Source organism: Carassius carassius, chromosome 27 (genome assembly GCF_963082965.1).
Source record: "Carassius carassius chromosome 27, fCarCar2.1, whole genome shotgun sequence".
Classification (NCBI taxonomy): Eukaryota; Metazoa; Chordata; class Actinopteri; order Cypriniformes; family Cyprinidae; genus Carassius; species Carassius carassius.
Genome location: NC_081781.1, coordinates 17,305,101 through 17,325,051, shown reverse-complemented (window position 1 = coordinate 17,325,051; position 19,951 = coordinate 17,305,101). Strand labels below are relative to the sequence as shown.

General features: G+C 37.1%; 2 protein-coding genes across 3 annotated transcripts; both read right to left on the bottom strand.

Annotated features, from left to right (window-relative positions):
• Nucleotides 1-3,024: 3,024 nt before the first annotated feature.
• Nucleotides 3,025-13,113, bottom strand: sgpp1a (sphingosine-1-phosphate phosphatase 1a). The gene is made up of 3 exons (XM_059512996.1): nucleotides 12,143-13,113; nucleotides 7,808-7,897; nucleotides 3,025-4,014 (listed from the first exon to the last, which is right to left on the bottom strand). Exons 1-3 carry the CDS (start codon nucleotides 12,821-12,823, stop codon nucleotides 3,463-3,465), a joined length of 1,323 nt encoding a protein of 440 aa, XP_059368979.1. The 5' UTR covers nucleotides 12,824-13,113; the 3' UTR covers nucleotides 3,025-3,462.
• Nucleotides 13,114-14,577: 1,464 nt separating this feature from the next.
• Nucleotides 14,578-17,839, bottom strand: snapc1a (small nuclear RNA activating complex, polypeptide 1a). 2 transcript variants are annotated; one of them, XM_059512997.1, is made up of 11 exons: nucleotides 17,713-17,839; nucleotides 17,494-17,632; nucleotides 16,680-16,842; nucleotides 16,422-16,562; nucleotides 16,238-16,342; nucleotides 15,959-16,099; nucleotides 15,795-15,842; nucleotides 15,413-15,475; nucleotides 15,025-15,157; nucleotides 14,846-14,905; nucleotides 14,578-14,764 (listed from the first exon to the last, which is right to left on the bottom strand). In XM_059512997.1, the coding sequence occupies exons 1-11, from the start codon at nucleotides 17,720-17,722 to the stop codon at nucleotides 14,730-14,732; spliced, it is 1,038 nt and encodes a 345-aa protein (XP_059368980.1). In that variant the 5' UTR covers nucleotides 17,723-17,839; the 3' UTR covers nucleotides 14,578-14,729. The 2 variants fall into 2 exon arrangements, with proteins under 2 accessions (XP_059368980.1, XP_059368981.1); XM_059512998.1 differs by having other exon boundaries at nucleotides 16,680-16,839.
• Nucleotides 17,840-19,951: the final 2,112 nt, after the last annotated feature.

The following is a 19,951-nucleotide window of genomic DNA, read 5'->3' as shown; positions in this document are numbered from 1 at the left end:
CCTCAAATGAGTCGCATTACAACAAAGTAATCAAACTTTTTTTTAACGCTGTAGACTGCTAGACGAACGATTCAACTAACGTTTCCTATTCGGTTTCACACCCCACGCGTAAACAGAGCGTATTTTTTTCGGGCATGTGAACAGATTAGTACGGAGCATTTACACCGCGCGCAGAAGTGTGCTCTAGTTTTGCTGCTATTAAAGCCACAGTGCATTTAACTTGATCAAAATTGACCAGATTTCCTCACGAATCTTCCTGTTTTTATTTGTAGATGTGCGTTTTCTTACTAAAGTGTTATTAAATTCAGGATTCTGCCACTTACAACTCACAAAAGATACTCTAGTCGCCACTTTTTGAAGGACGGGTTCGAGTGACTGATTCAAAATTGCCATCACTAAGGACTTTTGTAGATCATCTTCTATAAATATCAATTCTTAAAAGTTTTTGCAGTGAACTACACCATTTCAATGTAATTGCATTAACGTGTAAATTTTCAGTATTTGAGAGTTCACGGAGAATCCATTCCACTGTTCTCCACGATGCACTTTGTATGTTCAACCACATGATGGCGATAGAGTACCTTAACTTTGTTCCTGCCATTCTCTGTGAAGATTCCTTCTCAGTGCGAGATGATCAAGTATTATATGTTTGATAAAATACTAACACAGTTCAACATTATTCCCGGGGAAATGACTAATAAAATGTCTAGTATCTTTTTATTCAGGTAGGCCTACTCTTTTAAAAGTATAAATGTTCCAATGTAGTCCATAAATTATTGTTAGGTCATAAAACTGCATTCATTTTTTAGATTTGGGGAAAGAGTCACTTAAAGTAGTTTTAGAGCAAGCACAACATGTACCACTACTAAACACTGATGTCCAGCTTTTATGTCAGCTATCCTCCGAATAAATTGATTTTTTTTTATTCTGCAGTGAATGTGGGAAGAAAAAAAACAGTTAAGCTAATATATGGCAGTACATATAGCCGAAATATGTGTTATGTACAATTAGCTATTGTGTGGTAATATTTGTATAGTAGGAAATAAGCAAGGACCTCTTGCACTTACACAGTGGGTTAAAATCAATACATCATGCAGAAAGTAGACCTTTGTCCAAAGAGCTGACAAATTGAGAAATGAGTATGTGTGCCTCTGAATCTTGCTGGATCAAGAGATCACGAGCACACACTTGCACTGATAAGAGGAAACACTGCAAGCCAAGCTTTTAGTTAGTCGTAATCAAAAATTTATTTTCACAAACATAATGCTGTAATAAAAAAAATGTTCATACTCACTAGTGATCGCTATGTTATTTTAATTATAAAAAATTAATTCCACATGATAAGAACACAAATACAGTGGTAATTCATAGTTTTTTTTTTTATTCACGGTAATAATAAGAACAGAAAAATGGCAAGAACATTGCAGACGAGGAGCCATAGATTACAGATACACTACATGTGTGAGTTTAGATGACCATGAAAGGCTCAAAGTTCAGCACAGGTAAAGTGTACAAGCTTCATTTATAATGTTTCCTTGCAGGAAACCCTAAAACAATATCCAGCCGTCTGCCACTTCAGCTCAGAGCACCGTCAAATAAAACAGCTTATTCAGTTATGGCACATTTACTATATGCACAACTGAATATATGCACAACCGTTTCCTTTCTTTATACTGGTGCACAGATAAATTTTATAAATTCCACTTATAGTACATTAAACCAATCTGTAAATACACAAAACATGTAAGGTGGGGAAAAAAAGTTAAAAGAAAAGCCTTCAATTACATAAACAAGGAGTTTAGCAAATAAACTTTGCATGACAATATTTGCACCATTAAAACGGTTTACAGAAAGACAGCTGTGGTGTCTTGTCTAGTTGGAGGATATAGTTGCCCTGAAAAATAAGGATGCAAGGCACTGGGGTTCTGAGCAATGAATGTTTATCAGAGATCTGGCTTCACAACATTTCCTTGTGACACTAAACACACTAACAAAATACACTGCAAAAACAGAGTACTAGTTCAAATATACATCAACTACCTAGGTTAATACTGACAATCAGAAAATACATGTCGGATTTACTTTAGCCATGTTATCATGCCCATAATCATATTTTAATAGTTAAAACTGCAGTGAATTCAGACAATTGGACAAAGCAAGGAAGGGAAGTTCAGTCATTCCATTAAATAAAGTCACACTGAGTGTGTTCCTGGAGAAAGATTTCAACACATTTATTAGACTATTAAAATTTAGTTAACCGTTTAAAAAAAAAAAATTATTTACCCTCACGTCATTCCAAATCTGATATACACAAAATAAGATTATATATATATATAAAAAAAAAGTTTCAACTTTTTAACAGTATAATTAAAATTCAATATTTTTTGTTTAGACAAACAGGTTTGAAACACGAAGGTAAGAAAATTCTGAGTTTCGATTTTTGGGTGAACTGTCCCTTTTAAAAGAAATGAGAAACAGAAATATAAAAAAAATCCTTGAGCTATTCACTCTCCTGCATAAATCTTACTCTCTGTAATCATTTTTAAAAAACATATCTGATGCATATAAATAATACATTGACAAAGACAATGTTAAAGATATGCTGCATTCATATTCAGAACGGCCTTTTTCTGGCTAGGGTTTCAGAGTAACACATCTGCAGGAAATTCATGTATACAGCATTCATACCGACAGAAAGTTCCCTCCCCTCATTCTCTCGATGCATTACTGCTTATTGTGAGGCATGAACTCAACAGGTTTATAGATAAGAACAACTTTCTACACCTCTCAGTCTTTCCTGAACCACTGAATGAACCATTAGGGCCACTGATCTGGAGTGGACCCTCTGAGAAGAGAAACAAGCCTTAGGAAGAACACAGAAATACAAAATGTTATGAGAACGAGCCCTTGAGGGAAAACCATGACAAGTATACAAATGTCTGACAAGGGTGTTCACTCAGGTTAGTTTGCTTCAGTAAGATGAAAACAGACGGGAAGGACCGCAGACTGAGCCAAAATCTATAGAGTGAGAGAAAGCACAAGGGTCCAGGATGGGTGGGTGTCAGTCTGCTGAAGGAAATTCACTGAAGACAAATGCAGGAAACATTTGAAACCTTTTTGAGAATGGCTATAAACCTTGCTGTTCAAGAGAACAGGTCCTCTGGAGATCATGACGTCACACACACTCACTTTTAAGAAAAACAGCCCACCGATGGCAACAAAAACCCTGTTCAAATTTATCAGTTCCATAAAAACTGTAAACAAAACAAAAACAAAAAAGTGAAATAAATTAGCATGGAAATGGAGCTGGTGAAATTATCAAAATCATGAACATCATATGTGTTTGCAACCAAATATTTGTTGGCTTTGACTATAACTGTAGACCTTTACTAGTCCAGGTAATGTATAGGTTAAGCTAGGATAAAAACCGGATAATAGCAAGGTTGAACAGAGGGATTTTCTTCAGGATAAGCCAAGGAAGCCAAAGAGAAGTGGCACCAGGAAAACGCAGCAGTAAGCCACTGTGCCGTAGACCATGTACCGGTACGCCAGTTCAACGTGTGCGTGTTGTCTAGCCTTCCGCACGTCACCCGAAGGCACGCCAAAGATCCTGCAGGCCAACGGGATCGCCACTGCCTTCATAGCAGCCCTGACGGCTAGAAGCACGGCCACTCCTACCAGGAGCCGCATGATGGAGCGGCTCAGCAAGACCCCGTCGATCAGGGGCAGGGTGAGCGGGAGAGCTTCTTCAGGGGGATCTGGCTGCAGACCCACTTGGTGGTTCAGACGGGATGCCAACGCAGCTCCAACAGCTGTGGCCAACGCTTGGGCCGTGTCACCACGGGAGGTGCTCCATGAGTCCAGCGAGAAGGCCACCAAGCTGAAGCCAACATGCACAAGCAGGACAACCAGAGGGGCGTAGCTGTGGGACAGGTAGAACGTGTCGATGTCATGCAGCATGGGTTGAAGGACCGCCAGGATGAGCACACTGTAGAGGAAGCCTGTGATCACCTCCTGTGAAGATGAAGGAGCAAACTTATTAGATTGAAAAGAGTCTGAATTCTGTCATCTTTTAGTCACCTTCACGTCATTTCCAAATCCATAGGACCTTAAAAAAATGCAAAATTAAGAAATTTTTAATGAAAATTAAAAATTCACATGGTTTCACATGGATTCATTTTATAACACCATCATGACCTTGTTGTTTCTATAAGTTTGTCAACTTTCAATGAAGAGAGTATATTCAATGAATATCCTCATTTGTGTTTCAAAGATTAACCAAAGTCTTATAGGTTGAAAGCGAGCAGTTTTTAGACAAATTGGCATTTAAATTCTCATCAGTTTATCCCCTACTGGCCAGGCAAATACATGTAGGTTACTGAAAACAGGTGTTGCTTGGCACGAGAAAGGTGGTGTTCATGCATCAGTGATGATCTGTAGACACAGTGTATGAGTCATTATGGAAACAGGGCCCAGTTGTGTATAGAAATAACAAAAACATTCACCCTGAAATAAAACGTTGCAATGTATTTATTAACTGTACAGTGAGTCCACTAATGTAGGGCATGGTTACCATGTCAGAACCGACCTGAGAACAGGCTGGAAGAATATGGCATGTAGATCTGATAAAGAGGTGTCATTAATGCACGTTTTCATATACTTCAGCTGCCTTTGTGTGTGGAACAAAAATATTGTTCAGGGCATCTCTCCATTTTATGTTAAATTTCACAGACAGCAGATGTTCAAAGTCTGAGCTTCCAGCTCACCTTTTTCTAACACTGCAGCCTTGATGAACATTAGGAACTGGTTTTGTAACATTCTTCCTTCAGACTTAGTTTTTGGACATTTTATGTTAATTTTGATGTCGTCATTTCTTTGTGAAGAACTTTATGTAATAAATGTTTCAAAAAAATACAAATGTAATTATTTATTTGCCCTCATGACCATTACCAACACATATAATGTCCTTTTTTCAATGGAACACAGGTGAATTTTTGAAGTTTCTGCTCAATCTTTTCAATAAAAGCGAATGGTTTACAATCTTCAAAAACAATGCAAAGGTACCATAAAAGTGGTCTATGTAACTCATCTGTTGTATTCCAGGCTATCTGAAGTCATACGATAGCTTTGTGTGAGGAACAGACTGATCATTCATTCATTATTTACAGAAAATCTCGTTTGCATCCCAATTAAGCAGAAGAACTGTTTTCATTCAATAAAAAAAAAAATAGTTTTTTGAGGATCATGTGACACTGAAGAATTGTGTATTGGCTGCTAAAAATGCAGCTTTGCCATCACAGAAAGGAATTGCATTTAAAAATACATTAAAATGGAAAATTATTTTAAACTGTAACATAATTTCACATTTGGAACACTTTGTTGACGCCTTTAGAGTGCCTCATATTTGCTTGACAGCCTCAGTTTCATTATATAGGAATCACAGAGTGACTAGAATATTCTTCACATCTGTTTTATTGTTCCACAGAAGAAATTAAGTCACAAGTGTCTGGAGTGGCGTGAGGCAGTTCAGTAAATGATCCTTGTCATCTAATCTTGTGTGAGGCACATTCAAGGACAAGGTTAACAGAAGATTAGAGCCTGACTTTGGACATCTCATGAGAACACTACAATCTGATTGTCTGTATGAGATACACTCATGCTTTTATATATTTAAAAATAGGTAAAAGGTCAAAGGAGCCTGCAGAGTCTGCAGTAGGAAATGCCTTATAAGCCATGCACATAGTCATGACAAGAAGCCTGTCTCTTCAGTTAGATCTGACAGATGTGTATAGCCTGTTTGGCCGGTCCATGTCTATTTTATACATGTACACACGCTGCTCCATGTACTGCAAGCCAAAGGTCTCTGACTCTTTCCAGCAGTCTCGTTTTCCCACTGCACACCTGCTCTAGTCCTTCCCTCTATATATCAATCTTTTAAAGACAGAGAGTTGAATGGATGCTGGAAAGATCTAAGAGACGTTTTTTTTTCTTCATAATCTTCTCTACAAAAGCACTCTAATCACAGACACTTCAGCCCTAAGCTGTCAAACAGTCCATCAGGGGCTCTACAATAAGGATTTTTTTTCTACACTGACTTGTCCAATAATTCAGACTTTTACATTCCTTGCCAACATTTCCACACAAATAATAATATTTTTAGCACATTTTTTGGACTATCAATTTCAAGTTTCTAAAATACCGTTTAGTATATTAATAATAAAATATTTTATTATTTAGGGTTAATTCAGGATAACTGAAAAAAAAAAATTCCCAGCATGTCTAAACTCACCCGAATTCACGCTCTATAACATTTTAAACATAGACTTAAACAATGGGTTCGTTTAATAAACCTCACTGGCTCCCCCTTATCAGGCAAACATATTTTTGGGCTTCCACAAGAACTGATGAGTTTTGTTCTTGTGCAACAAATACAGTCGAGCTTATCATATTTAATGAGTCATATGAACCTTTTGACCTGTCAAAGTTCTGGTTGCACAGACTTTCACTAGAAGGACAGAAATCTCAGGTTTCATTAAAAATATTTTAATTTGTATTTTAAAGATAAAGTATTATTGGTTTGGAATGACATAAAAACAAAGATGCTGAGAATTAATTTACTTTTTTTTTTTTTTTTTTTTTAATTGACAGCCCGTTTTTAAACATTTAGACATGAGCTATAATATTCTTTTTATGACAGCCATTTATAAACATACTTTTGCTAAAAAAAAATAGTGCAAAAATGACTGATTTGTTGATAATTTAACTTTCCAAGATACGCTCTCAATTTTGACAAACTCTCATTCATTTTAGTTAACTGGATAACTGTACCTTGACATATTTACAGAAGCACAATTTGCAATAACATCCATAAAAAAAATGCATGTGGTCAATGAACCATATAAGACATGGTGGTGAAAGCGGACTGGCCCGATAGGACCAGTGACCATACAACATTGAGCCCTGGTCCACAGACATTCACACAGAGCACTTCGACTTCCTAAATCACTGGGTGTGCAGATTTCCACAAAGATGATTCAGCCACCTTCATCGAGAGCACAGCATTAAAATAACAAGGTTCCCATCACCTAGGCAACCAGCATCTGCTTTCTAAATCTGTCTGCTCCCACTAACAGCATTTAAACAGATAAAGAGACACAGCCTCTGCAAAAAAAAATAACAGGTGTAAGAAGTCAACAGTAATTGTTACTACATGTGCAACCTTCAGCACTGATGACTAACACACAACATGTCAATCTTGATGACTAATGCACAACTTGTGTTTCAGATTTGTATATCGGCCTCTGTCTGCTCAACACATAAAAATGTAAATGATCACCACTGGCTCATACAAGCCCAGGGGAAGCAATTATCCAATCAAGGATCTTCTGTGAGGAAAAGCACAACATATGAGCATTAGAAGATCAGAGGATACAGAGTCAGCTGTGATGTCTCTCACTGGTTTGTTTCTTTACTGACAGGAGAAGGTTGCAAAAGACTAAAGCAGCATATATTAGGCTTTTTCTTGAACTGCTCCAAAAACCTTAGTCACAAAGCTGCAAAGTGAGAAATGCAGTTCCTCAACTCTGAAAGCTGTGGATAGCTAAAGGTGCCTGTACTGCATAAAACATATTAATATGCTCTGAATAAACATTATACACAGCTACTAGTGCAACAAACTTAAATGATTGAGCTTATTAATGGGTTCTTACATCCAAAAACGGTCATCATTTACTCACCTCAAGGTGTTGATGCACTGGTTTAAGGGCAATGAGAAAGAATGATTAAATGTGATGAAAATGTTACTCACCAGGACAGAGTGCATGCCCATATAAATCCTGCTGATGCACACAAGGACACTCCAGAACAGAGCGATGCTCAGTCCAAACATGAACGGGTACTGTTGAACACAGAGGGGAAAGACTTGTGAGGACCTGCAGTACAATAGGTAAAGTCAATTCTTAAAATCAGTCAAAACCAGGGTTATAAGCTAAAACGAACACCATAAAAGAAAATAAAGAAAACTGTTGGTAAAATGGATATCTTTACATAAAAAAATAAAATGTTATAATTCTTTTAACCTGATGCACTAAAATAACTGAAATGTAATTAAATTATTAAATTCTGTACAATCATATTTACAAGGGAAAATAAACTGAAAACAAAAAGTTGTTTTAAAGACAAATACTTTAATTCAGCAAAGATGAAAGAAAATATTAAGCAACACAGCTGTTTTTAACATTAATGAATCTCTTGAGCAGAAAATCATCATATTAGAATAATTTCTGAAAGATCATGTGTCACTGAAGGCAAGAGTAATGAGGCTGAAAATTCAGCTTAGACATCCGCAAATTACATAAAATCAAGAATGAGTCTATTTAAATTGTAGTAATACTTCACAATATTACCGTTTCTACTGTTTCTACTACAACAAAAAACAAATGCAGCCTTCACTCTTAAAAATAAAGGTGCTTCACGATGCCATAGCTTTTTGTCTAAATGGTTCCATGAAGAACCTTCAACATCTGAAGAACCTTTCTGTTTGACAAAAGGTTCTTTGTGGTGAAAGAAGGTTCTTCAGATTACAAAAAGGTAAGAAAGAGATGGTTCTTTAAAGAACCTTTGACTGAATGGTTCTTTGTGGAACCAAAAGTGTGTGTTGTGGCATCGCTTGAAGAACCTTTTGAAGCACCTTTATTTTTAGGAGTGCTGGTGAGCATAATTTCAAAGTCTTACCAACCCAAAACTTTCGAATGGTAGTGTATGTATATCATAATCCAATATTCAGTCAAGTGGAATCCAATAATGTAGTGTTTTTCCATACCAAAGAGAAGGCTGAACAAACTGCTTACAACGGGTCAAAACCATACAAAACAACTTAATTCACAATGATCAACCACAAATTAAGCAACAGAATCAGGACAGAGTGGGCCAGAAATGCCTTACGAGTCCATCAAGGATTGAGACCACCAGGCACACGGTTAATGTAAATTCATATGTTTGATGAATTCCTGAACATACTTTAAGAGGCAGACCAAGAGCAGCTGCAAGAGACGTGGATCGAAGTAGCTGCTGATCTGCAGAAATGCCTCTGGATTTCTCATTCAGACAACAGATCTCTTCGTTTTTGGCATTCAGTTGAATTTTCCTTATATGTGCTCATGCATTTATTCACTCCAGTAGTCTGGGCAATATACCAGTACCTCCCACAATCCCATCTACATTGACTACTCTGTGTGCAAGTTAAAGATTTGAGCTGACTTGACCTCACTGGTTCACCAGCAACTTCCAAAATAAAGCATTAATGCAAATTTTCAGTTTTCCTGAAAAAAAAAATCTTCATACGTGAATACAAAGCTGCTAGTTCTTCATTCTCTCCGATCTGTAGGCTTGTTTGAATAAAGAGCTATGGCGAAAGAAGAGGAAACATGTTTGAGGCTATTGTTCCTAGTTTCCTGCTAAATTTCTAAATAAAGGCATCAATAAATTTATTATGAAAGCAAGAAAAAAAAAACTATAGGGACTGAGTACGTTTTTCTACACAAACAGATGGATAAGACTTTCAGTCGTAAGCTACATGGCACATTACGGTCAGTTTCTGCTGACTTCATCAAAAAAAAAAAACTGCAAGGGGAAAAAATGAACAAGAACGGACTTCTTATTAATTTTTTCCCAGCTGTTTTTTTATGTGAACCTGTCAAAAACTGAACACTAAAAAAGCTTTCTACAGAACTAGATCAGATCCCCATTTTATATAATGGGTGTATCAAAAAGCGTTATCATAATAAGCAATACAACAACTAACTATATGCTAATTGTTGTTAAAAGTAATAGGTTTTGGCTTCAACAAGCATATGATTCAGATAAACCTGCAGAGAAATCCATATTTATGAATACAGTGCACTGCATAAACCATTAGTGATTAAACAAATCCTACATATTTTGCACACACACACACACACACACAAAAAAAACCTTTGAGATTAATATCCTGTCTGGGAATGTTTTTACTGAGAACCTTGATTTCCAGACGAGTTAGTTCTACAATAATATGGAAAAGTAAAACTATTTTCCAATGGATGCAACAGACTACTGAGGACAGATGACTTTTGAGATCTGAAAATCAATATTTGAGCATCAGTGTGGAATAATGCCCTTTTAAAAGAAGGGCAATCATTCTAACAGGTCAACAATGAAATGGATGAACTTCACACAGTACTGGCAAATGAAGTGAATTAGTACAGAAACTAAAAACATAGCACTTCCCCTAAAGAGAAACAGCTTACTACAGTACTTTTTGATGCTCCAAGTCCTAGTCATCTTTCAAGTAAGTTTTTGAGAACAAAGCATTAGGAATAAGCCTCAAATATAATGTTTGATTACATATGATGCATACAAGTAGAGAGTGCTTCATAATGGAGAGACTAAAGATACCTTAATCTATGAACTGTTTAAATAGCTAAATAACATTACTAACTTACTGCATGTATATAGAGAATACAAATCCTTTACATTCTTGCCTGTTAAATCTTAAGGGTAGTTGATGTAGTCAGTGGGATCTTGACTCAGGCAAAGAATTCTGTTGTTTCTTTGTTTTAATGTCCTAATGAAGAAAGTTCTGTTACACTTTATTTTTAATGAATGAGCTCATTACACAACTCTTCTGCTATGAGCAGGGGAAGCATGATGCCAGAACACATCCTCATCCCACCCCCCTGTACTGAAACTGACAAATTCACAACTAATTAACAAACAACAAAATTATTTAACCATCAGTGCATTTTGTAGCATGTCTGTCATTCTTTGTCTGTCAACACTTTGTAAAGGAATTTGCTTTGAATAAATGATACATCTAGGTAAACAATGAACTCTCCAAAGGCTAGGCATCAGGATGTTATTAGCTTGCTTCTTCATAATAACCGAAATGCTAAAGGAAGTTTGTTTTGATAATAAGGACAGATGTTCAGAATGAATACAGCACACCCAATAAAGCACAGCATGTCTTAACATGTTAGACTTGTATCTTTTTCTACAATACTACCACTTACTTCATCATTTAGTACAGCAAAATTTAAAGCATATAGAAGCCCTTTCCACTACTGCAGTAACCATTCAGTTAGTTACTGAGCTAAGGGGTGTCCCGAGTTCGAACCCTTGACTCAAGGACCTTTCCTGATCCTGTACCCGTCTCTCTCCCCCACTTTGCTTCCGGTCTCATCTACACTGTCCTATAATAATAAAGGCAAAAAAGGGGCAAATATAAATATTTTTAAAAACAAGAATGGCTACTACATAATTTAATCAAATTATATTAGTTTGCTTACAAATATTACATTTTAGTTGAACTATACTAGTAACTAATAAAGTGTCTAATTCAGTTGCCACTAGAAAAACTGGAATAGATCTTAGTAACTATATATTGGATTAGTTACTAGCAACTAGAAGTACGTACTAGTACCTTCTACTCGAACAGGAATACAGGAATAGCAACTGGAATACAGCTTGATGATATCGACAGATCTACAAAATTCAATTTTGTAAAATTTTACAATTAGGATCCATTTGTTAACTACATTAGTTAATGATCCAAATTTGAATAATGTATGTACTTATACATTATTAGTAGTTGTATTCATTAATATAACTTAAGGGACCAGGACTATAAATGGTAAACAATAAATGATGCATAATTACATGCAAGTAACCCAATCCTAACCATATAGTAAGTACATGTACTGTAGTTAAATAATATTACTCCGTACTTAAATGTATAATTGCACTGTAACAAGGATATCTTAAAATAAAGTGTAACCCAATAAACAGTTGTAAGCAATTTAACAAATCTAACAAAGATTGATAAACTCTGCAACAAATGTAGCTCACGTAGGTTAAGGCATCAACTAACTTTGTAACTTCTCACTCTTTGAACAGTGACTAATAGTTAAATTATAAGAGCAACTGGCTAATTGAAAATATACTAATCAATAAGTACTAATGCATAGCTCGTAATATAAAAACGGATGCTTGTTAGTTCAGGGAGAGACAGATTGCTAAGAATAGACAGAAGGAACACTGTATACTTGTCTCACGTGGGCACGATTATCGATTGGTTTGGTGTGTGAAGCAGCACAGGAGTGCATCATACCTGCCACCGGCTGCACGTGAGCAGGAACAGAGAGAAGGGCATCGCGGTGCCGGTCATGGCGTGTGTGGAGGGCATGCTGTACTCGGTGTTGTAGAACACCTCCACTTTGACCACAGGGGGAGAGGCGGGACGGGTCCAGCGGACCAGATCTTTGGTGGACTGGCCGAGGAACAGCACCCAGGCCCACACCACGATCAGCTGCCGGCTCACATAGGGGTCGACGTTCCACATCAAGAAGGGGAAGAACAAGATGAAGAACATCTCGTTGCCCAGCTCGGTACCGACGGTGAAGAGATAGAAGAGAAACCGGTTCTCGATGATGAACTCCTGACCAACATCACCGGTCAATGAGTTCCTGCGTAACGGCTTCACCGTGCCTTTGGAGTCCCTCTCCGCGTCTAGCCCCGAGGGTCTGTTAGCGGAACATTCGTCCTCTTCAACATTTTCAACGGCATTTAAACTTTTTCTCAGCCTTTGGCCCGGAAGTCCGTGTGCTGAGTCTCCACCAGCCGCGCATTGCCCCACGCAAGCACCGTTGACCCCAAGCGTCTCGCCAGACTCGGCTTGTTTTTTAGGGAACGTCCCGCGGACGCCGCAAAACTGCTGGAATCTGGCGACATGGCAAGGATCCTGTAGGTAACGACAAAGGCAGACGAATCTTTGGAGCGCGTCACTTGCCATGGTGAAAGCGAAAGGACTGAATCAGTATCCCACGCGCTGCTCACGAGAGGCTGTAAACAAGCGCGTGCAAAGCTGCACTGAACAATGGCTGGTTATATTGCACGGCGCATAGCTATACAATCCTCGAGTCTTCAACGCACAGGAGACACTTGTAAAACAGAGTGGCTGTTTGACCAGGAGCTAGGAAGTACCCTTTCGTTATTAAGCAAGGAAGGGCGACAGATGAGGTAGTATGTACGTAGCTGAAGGCGGGGACGCGCACTGGCAGTGACGCACAGTAGGTCCGTGTCTTTCTAAACTATGGTCTGCTGGGAATATTTGTTAATATTCACTAATAAAATAACGTTATAGTAACAAGCATGAAACAAGAGGATCATAAAATGGGCGGAGCTTAGCGCTTTATCAAAAATGAGGAGTTTGAAAAATAAAGCTTCATTAGTTACTTACTCTGCATAATATATCCAATGGCTGTTAGCGTTTTTTTATGTTATTTTCAAGCGTAAATGATTGTACAGGACACATACAATCGCAGCTCGTTGATGTCGATTTCAAGTGGTTCTTGTTACTTTTCTCCGCGCTGGTTAGGCTTCCCCAATCACAGTCATTTTAAAGTAGTGGATGGGAGTTTATATAAATAAAAATTATTTCAAAGGGATTGCTGCGTATTTATGTTTGTGCGAAAAGAAAATGCACAAATGCTCGGAAATAACCAAGTTAAATCATACGTTTGATAATATGTCTCCAAGACAAACCTCTCGAGATTTATGCGAATTTTCAGTTGATTAAGCAGTCGAGCGCCCCCAAAAGGTAAACAAAATATTTTGCTGATTATTGTAAAAATGTTGCACAATTTTATAAAAAAAAAAAAAAACCTTCATAAACAAAAATGATAAACATATGACGTCAACTTCATGGCTCACTTAATACCTCATGACAACTTTGACATTTTTAAAGATTGTTATATTCTATTTTTTAACGTAGCAGTATAAAATTTAAACTAAACTAAGTATCTTAAAGCATGTAACTTATGTATGGACAGAAAATCAATATAAAAGGAAAATTACTTAAGGGACAGTAAAATGTGGGGGGAAAACAACATAACCTAAAAATTATTTATATGCAGAATGTGTGTTTCATTTATAACATTTTTGAATACACAGTTTTTCTATGTCGAGGATAGGATGACACTGGTACAACTGAATCTCATGGGATTTAGATAGACGTGAAAAAGCCTACAAAAAGGAACACTATATCAAGACTGGAATCAGGGCTTTCTCATGGAGATTACAACAGTGCTATGACAATGTGGAGCACACCGAAAGACACAGAGGGAGCTTTGTGGTCGGATGAAAGGGGTTCCCCTCACTACAGGACTTCATTTAAACTGTGGGGCTATCATAGGTTATATCATAGTTGTAGCTATTGTGGGAAAGAGTGGGATCAGTGCTTTACAAAAAAAAAAAAAAAAAAAGCAGTGACATAGCAAACATTTCTCCACCAGAGGGAGACATTGCATGGCTTTTCATTTTCTTGTGGCATTTATCAGTTTTATTTTTAAAAAAAGATTCATAATTATTAAATGTTTGGCCAAAGCAATGTACCACTATGGGTTACTGAAAACATAAAAACCTTTAACCTAAATGTGGGGATTTTTATTTTTTTTACCCAAATCTAAAAATCTTAGCATTCCCTTTATGAAAAATGTAACAGCCTAAAAGCAGAAATCAAACTACAAACCCAACAGCAGGATTTCAGGATCTAATTTTATTATTTATTTTTGTCCAAACCAAAACATAACCAATGCTTTCAACATTCACAGGCTCATATTTTTAAATAAAGCACTGTGGAATACATAACACAATGTCAACTGACACAAATTAATGATTCTGCTCAGAGCTGTATAATTTCACCATTTGAATCTTCTAATGTCTTTACGTTTCACTGAAAGGAAAAAATATATATTTTATTATTAATGTAGTAATAAACTTTTTTTATTATTATTAAATGGAACTATACACTTACAGGCATTCTTGTCTTCCTCCATCACACTCAGAAGCCATTCCTGTGTTTGTTCTGGCTTGCCTTTTTAAGACAAAATTGAAACAACATCAGACTAGCACCAACTTACGACCCATAATTTGAACTAGCATTCTCCTCAAAAGTTGCTTTATGTCTAAAAGAGGGGTTTAGCCAATTCTCACTTGGTTTGCCAAAGTTTTGCCAGGTTCTGGTCCTGAGGGATGGGGGTCTCCTTTTCGGACCAAACAGGGCTTGATCGGCCCCAGAGCCTGATGTGACCATCTCAACTTGTCGGTGGCGCCTAGATTTCATTCCCTTAACACCATGTCCCGAAGCCATGTGAAGGGAAAAACAAACAATTTTCTGCATGAGTTTTTTTTCCTCAAAGAGGTAACTGTATATAGGTATAAATGTATGCTGATGAAAAAACATCTGTATCCTAAAAATTATCTTAAACAGAGCAATTACTTTAAGTACCATCTTCAATAAATACTGAACCCACTATGTAAACCATGTTTACAGAACTTAAGCAACAAGCATAGCAGCATTTGTTGCAAGAAAATTTCAAACCTTTGACACGTGACCATATGATTTGGACTTGATGGCAGCAAGCATGTCAGCTCTACTGGAGGACTGCAGAAACAATGCCAGTAGTCTTTATTAAATTCAGATGCTACAAATTTAATAACCATATGAAAATCCTTTACTATGAAAGCTTGTATTAAGTGGGGAACAAAGTCGTAGTTGTCTTTTTTATTCTGTACCAGAAAAAAAGCACCCGTGGGATGTAAATTTTTTTCTGAGAAAAAAAAAATGGCCAAATTGCAAGATACAAGTTCAAATCTGAGATAAAAAGTTCAAAATTGTGAGAAGAAGAGTCACAGTTTTTATTTTTTCATCCCATGGTGGAAACAATTAAGGTTTCATATTTTTCTGGTGGGGTTTAACGCACCTCCGATTTCTGAGTGGTTTCCTTCTTTGAGTTTTTCTCCTTTTCAGCCTGAGTACAAATGTAATTATGAAGAATGCACACTAGTAAAACAAAGTTATACAAACTGAAAAGAGCCGGAAAAAAAAAAGTCAATGCATAGTACTGCAGTTCATCCATCAACTTACTGCAATTTTGTCCTGCCACTGTTGGTACTCAAAAGCACATTTCTGAACTAAATATGTCAGGTTAAGCAGCGTCACTCCAGATGATGATGGCACTGATGATTTCTTCAGCCTCTCATAATGATCATGCACATTTGCAACCTCCTGCATTTAAAAAAACAAAAAAAACAATGCATCCATTAAATTTCAAATTATCTATATTTCAAGAGACATTACGCAGTGAGAATCGTTTAAAACAGGTAATACATTTCACAAAAACATTTCGCTATAGTAAATACTCACTTCTAGCATTTCAGTGGAAACGAGTTCGGCCACTCTGTTCTTGTGGTCCCGAAACTCTTCATTCACATTATGCTGAATGATGCGTTCACTTGATTCAAATGTCAGCTGCAAGTCAGTCACATTAGGAGCCTTTTACATGCTTTTGTAAGATACAGCCCTTCACCTCAAAACACAATCTGCTGACCTTTTGGGGCATGGCGGTGAAACAAAAGGCCTTAGATGACAAAAGCCTTTTAAAGACGTAAACGACATCCAAATGCTGGCAACTTTTTGCATCCGCGATAAGCTTCTTCACATCGTACCAGTCCTTCAGAGCAATCCTGATCTGAGTAAATCAGATATATACTCAACTTTACGTTTGTCATATTTAGAAACAGTTTGTGGGAAAAGCTGAATCATTGGTCTTGATTGAAAAGCGAGTGAGAATACAGAAATGGATCACCTTTTCCTTAGGCCAAATACTCTGTGTATTGTAAAAGCCGTAGATCATATACAGGCCTCCCACCCGAATTTGGAAACTGTATGGGGGAAGAATGTATCTGTAGGCTATGGTGAATGTAAGCCGCGTGAAGGATCTCTTCTCATGGTCAGACTGAGTTCCACTGCTGGGAAAAAGAGATGGGAGCGATTGAAATACAAGACTCATATTAAATTGAATTCGAACTGTGACTTTCAAGCTCCAAAAATGAAAAAAGCTCCCCAAAATAATCCAGTGACAAGAGACTTCACTTATGCCACATCAGTAAGCATTACTAAACTCAAGTACTGCAGACAGAATCAGCCTGATCTAGTTTTACTGACTATAGCTCGCCCTAATGTCGTTCCAAACCTTTATGTCTTTCCTTCCTCTGTGGAACATAAAAATATATTTTGAGAACTACCTCAGTGTTTTATTTTCTTTAAATGTGTGATCAACATTCCAAAATTCTTCTAAATCTCTTCAATTGTGTTTTTACAGGAGAAAGACAGCTATACAGGTTTGAAATGATGTGAGGGTTAGTAAATGATGACAGAATCTTCATTTCTTTGATTTGGTTTTTTGGTTTCTATGAAAAAAGTTATTATATGTTAAATTCTCCTTTGTGAAGGGGAAAAAAATGTAATAATAAAACGGAACAACATTAAGAAGAAGTGTGAAGTGAGTCATTTCAAATCTACAGTTGCACGTCTGAAAAGCCTATTTATAAGCAATAAAATCTTTTAAAATTCCCCCAACTATTACTGTAGTAGTGCAACGCTGTAAAACTGTTACTTACAAAAACACACTAGAGAACTCCATCTTCCTCCAGATAGCAGAAAACGCCTCATACCGAACCGACTCGGTTTGCTGGAAGCGGCCCAGAAGCTCCTCACAGTCACTTTTGAACGGAGCCCAGTAATATTCGCACAGCTTCTCTATCCGACGACACACTCACATGAGAACACAGCACTGATGTCAAGCAACCATATCGGAAATAATATTTAGAGTAACTTACTCCGCGACATCACCTCGAGGCTTTTCTGTTTACAGTCCTCTATCGCACTTTGAAGGCTAATTAACGTTACCTGTGCACGTGGTGATTTAACGAACTAGCAGGTGTTGTGTGCGTGAGCGCGCGTGTAACGTGCCCAAAAACTGTATCTGCAAAAAATATATTTATATAAAAACATTCATATAATAAGACACTCGTGGAATTAAACATTAGTGTTGCATTATTCATACTGATAATTAAAATGTAAAACTGTTGTAGGCCTACATTCATTAACACGTTATGTAGGAAGTGAACATTGCACAGTATTATTTTTGTCCACTTGAAGATCGAAGTAGTTGATGAAATAAAGATGTGAATGAAAATAAAATTGTGTGTTCAGAAGGCTTATGAATGCAAGTGTGTGTGTGTGTGTGTGTGTGCGTATGGAGGTACTTCCCCCTGTTGTCAGCACTGAAATAGAAAACAGCATATGTATTATCATATATATATTATATAATAGTACAAATGCATCTGTAACTTTTTTCAAAAAGTGATACTTTCATATATTCTAGATTCATTACATGTAAATTAGAAAGTCATGAAAGTCATCTTAAAATATTAGAATATTTACATTTGAGTTTGTAAAAACTGGCGGGTATCTCTTGTTCTTTGCAACCACAATAATGGGGAAAACTACTGATTTAGCAATGGTCCAGAAGACATTGACAGAAGGTCATTACCAAAAGGGGTGGCTGTTCACAGAGTGCTGTATCAAAGCATATTAAATGCAAAGTTGACCGTAAGAAACAAATTGGGTAGGAAAAGGTGCACAAGCAACATGGATGACAGCAAGCCTGAGAAAACTATCAAGCAAAGCAGATTTAAACACTTCGGAGAGCTTCACAAGGAGTGAACTGAAGCTGGAGTCAGTGCATTAAGAGTCACCACACTCAGACTTCCTCAGGAAAAGGGCTACCAAGCCACTTCTGAAACAGAAACAACGTCATAAGCATCTTACATGAGCTAAGGATAAAAAGAACTGGACTGCTGCACAGTGGTCCAAAGTCCTCTTTTCAGATAAAAGTAAATTTTGCATTTCATTTGGAAATCAAAGGTCTGGAGGAAGCCTGGAGAGGCACAGAATCCAAACTGCTTGAAGTCCAGTTTGAAGTTTCTGAAGTCTGTGATGATTTGGGTGCCGTGACGTCTGCTTGTGTTGGTCCATTGTGTTTTATCAAGTCCAAAGTCAATGCAGCCGTCTACCAGGAGATGTTGGAGCACTTTATGCTTCACTCTGCTGACGAGCTTTATGGAGAGGCTTATTTCCTTTTCCAGCAGGAGTTAGCAGCTGCCAAAACCACTTCCAAGTGGTTTGCTGACCATGGTATTTCTGTGGTTGATTGGCCAGCCAACATGCCTGACCTGCACACCACAGAGAATCTATGGGGTATTTTCAAGAGAAAGATGAGAAACAGTTGATCCAAAAAAATACAGACGAGCTGAAGACCCATTAGTGCCTCAGTAGAGCCACAGGCTGATCGCTTCCATGCCACACCTCACTGATGCTGGAGTTTGTGCTAAAGGAGCCTCAACCTAGTTGGAACATCCATTAAAGAACTGTAGAAAACATTTTAATATTTTGAAAATGGATTTCTGACTTTCATAATTATCAAAATTAAAACATTTTTTTAAATGTTTTACTTTACATTTAATGAATATAGAATATAAAGTTTTTTTTTTTTAAAGAGCTGTACGATATTAAATTTTTTTTAGATGCACCTATATATATATATATTATGATTTCGGTCCAGCCCTGAATCCTGAACAGAAGTTTTGTGAACTTAAATTCCAAGCAGGAATTTAAAAACAGGTAAACCATTTTTTTTCCAGTATGAGTTGTTAACAATAATAATACTAATAACAAACCTCAAGACCATCCTTTTAGCGAATCCCTTTATACACAGAGCCAAAACCTCATTCACTCAGCTTGTCCTCCCACCACAGCGCTTCTCTAAAAAAAAAGGGTATAGAGGGCCATCTCCAAACCTTCTTTCAATTTGTGCATGAAAATTATTTTAGGGCCAGAAAGTCATTCAGTGTAAAGGCAAGAAACCACCCTTATTATTATATTCTAAAAAATGTTCTTTAATGTGTTTGAGTGATGTATTTTTAACCGGTTCTCTGAAACTAACCGTAAAAAAAATCAGGTTGTGAAAATGAAGTTCAAAACACAAGTCTTAGAAATGCATTCTCTATATTCATG

Bases quoted from the DNA above. Each gene is read 5' to 3' on its own strand.
- sgpp1a (XM_059512996.1), bottom strand. From the start codon at position 12,823: ATGGCAAGTGACGCGCTCCAAAGATTCGTCTGCCTTTGTCGTTACCTA. The intron at 7,898-12,142 runs GTATGATGCACT...TGTGTTCAACAG, and splicing joins TCACGTGCAGCCGGTGGCAG to TACCCGTTCATGTTTGGACT. The intron at 4,015-7,807 runs GTGAGTAACATT...TCATCTTCACAG, and splicing joins TGGGCATGCACTCTGTCCTG to GAGGTGATCACAGGCTTCCT.
- snapc1a (XM_059512997.1), bottom strand. The intron at 16,563-16,679 runs GTGATCCATTTC...TGATTTACTCAG, and splicing joins GTATTTGGCCTAAGGAAAAG to ATCAGGATTGCTCTGAAGGA. The intron at 15,476-15,794 runs GTGCGTTAAACC...TTGTTTCTGCAG, and splicing joins AAACCACTCAGAAATCGGAG to TCCTCCAGTAGAGCTGACAT.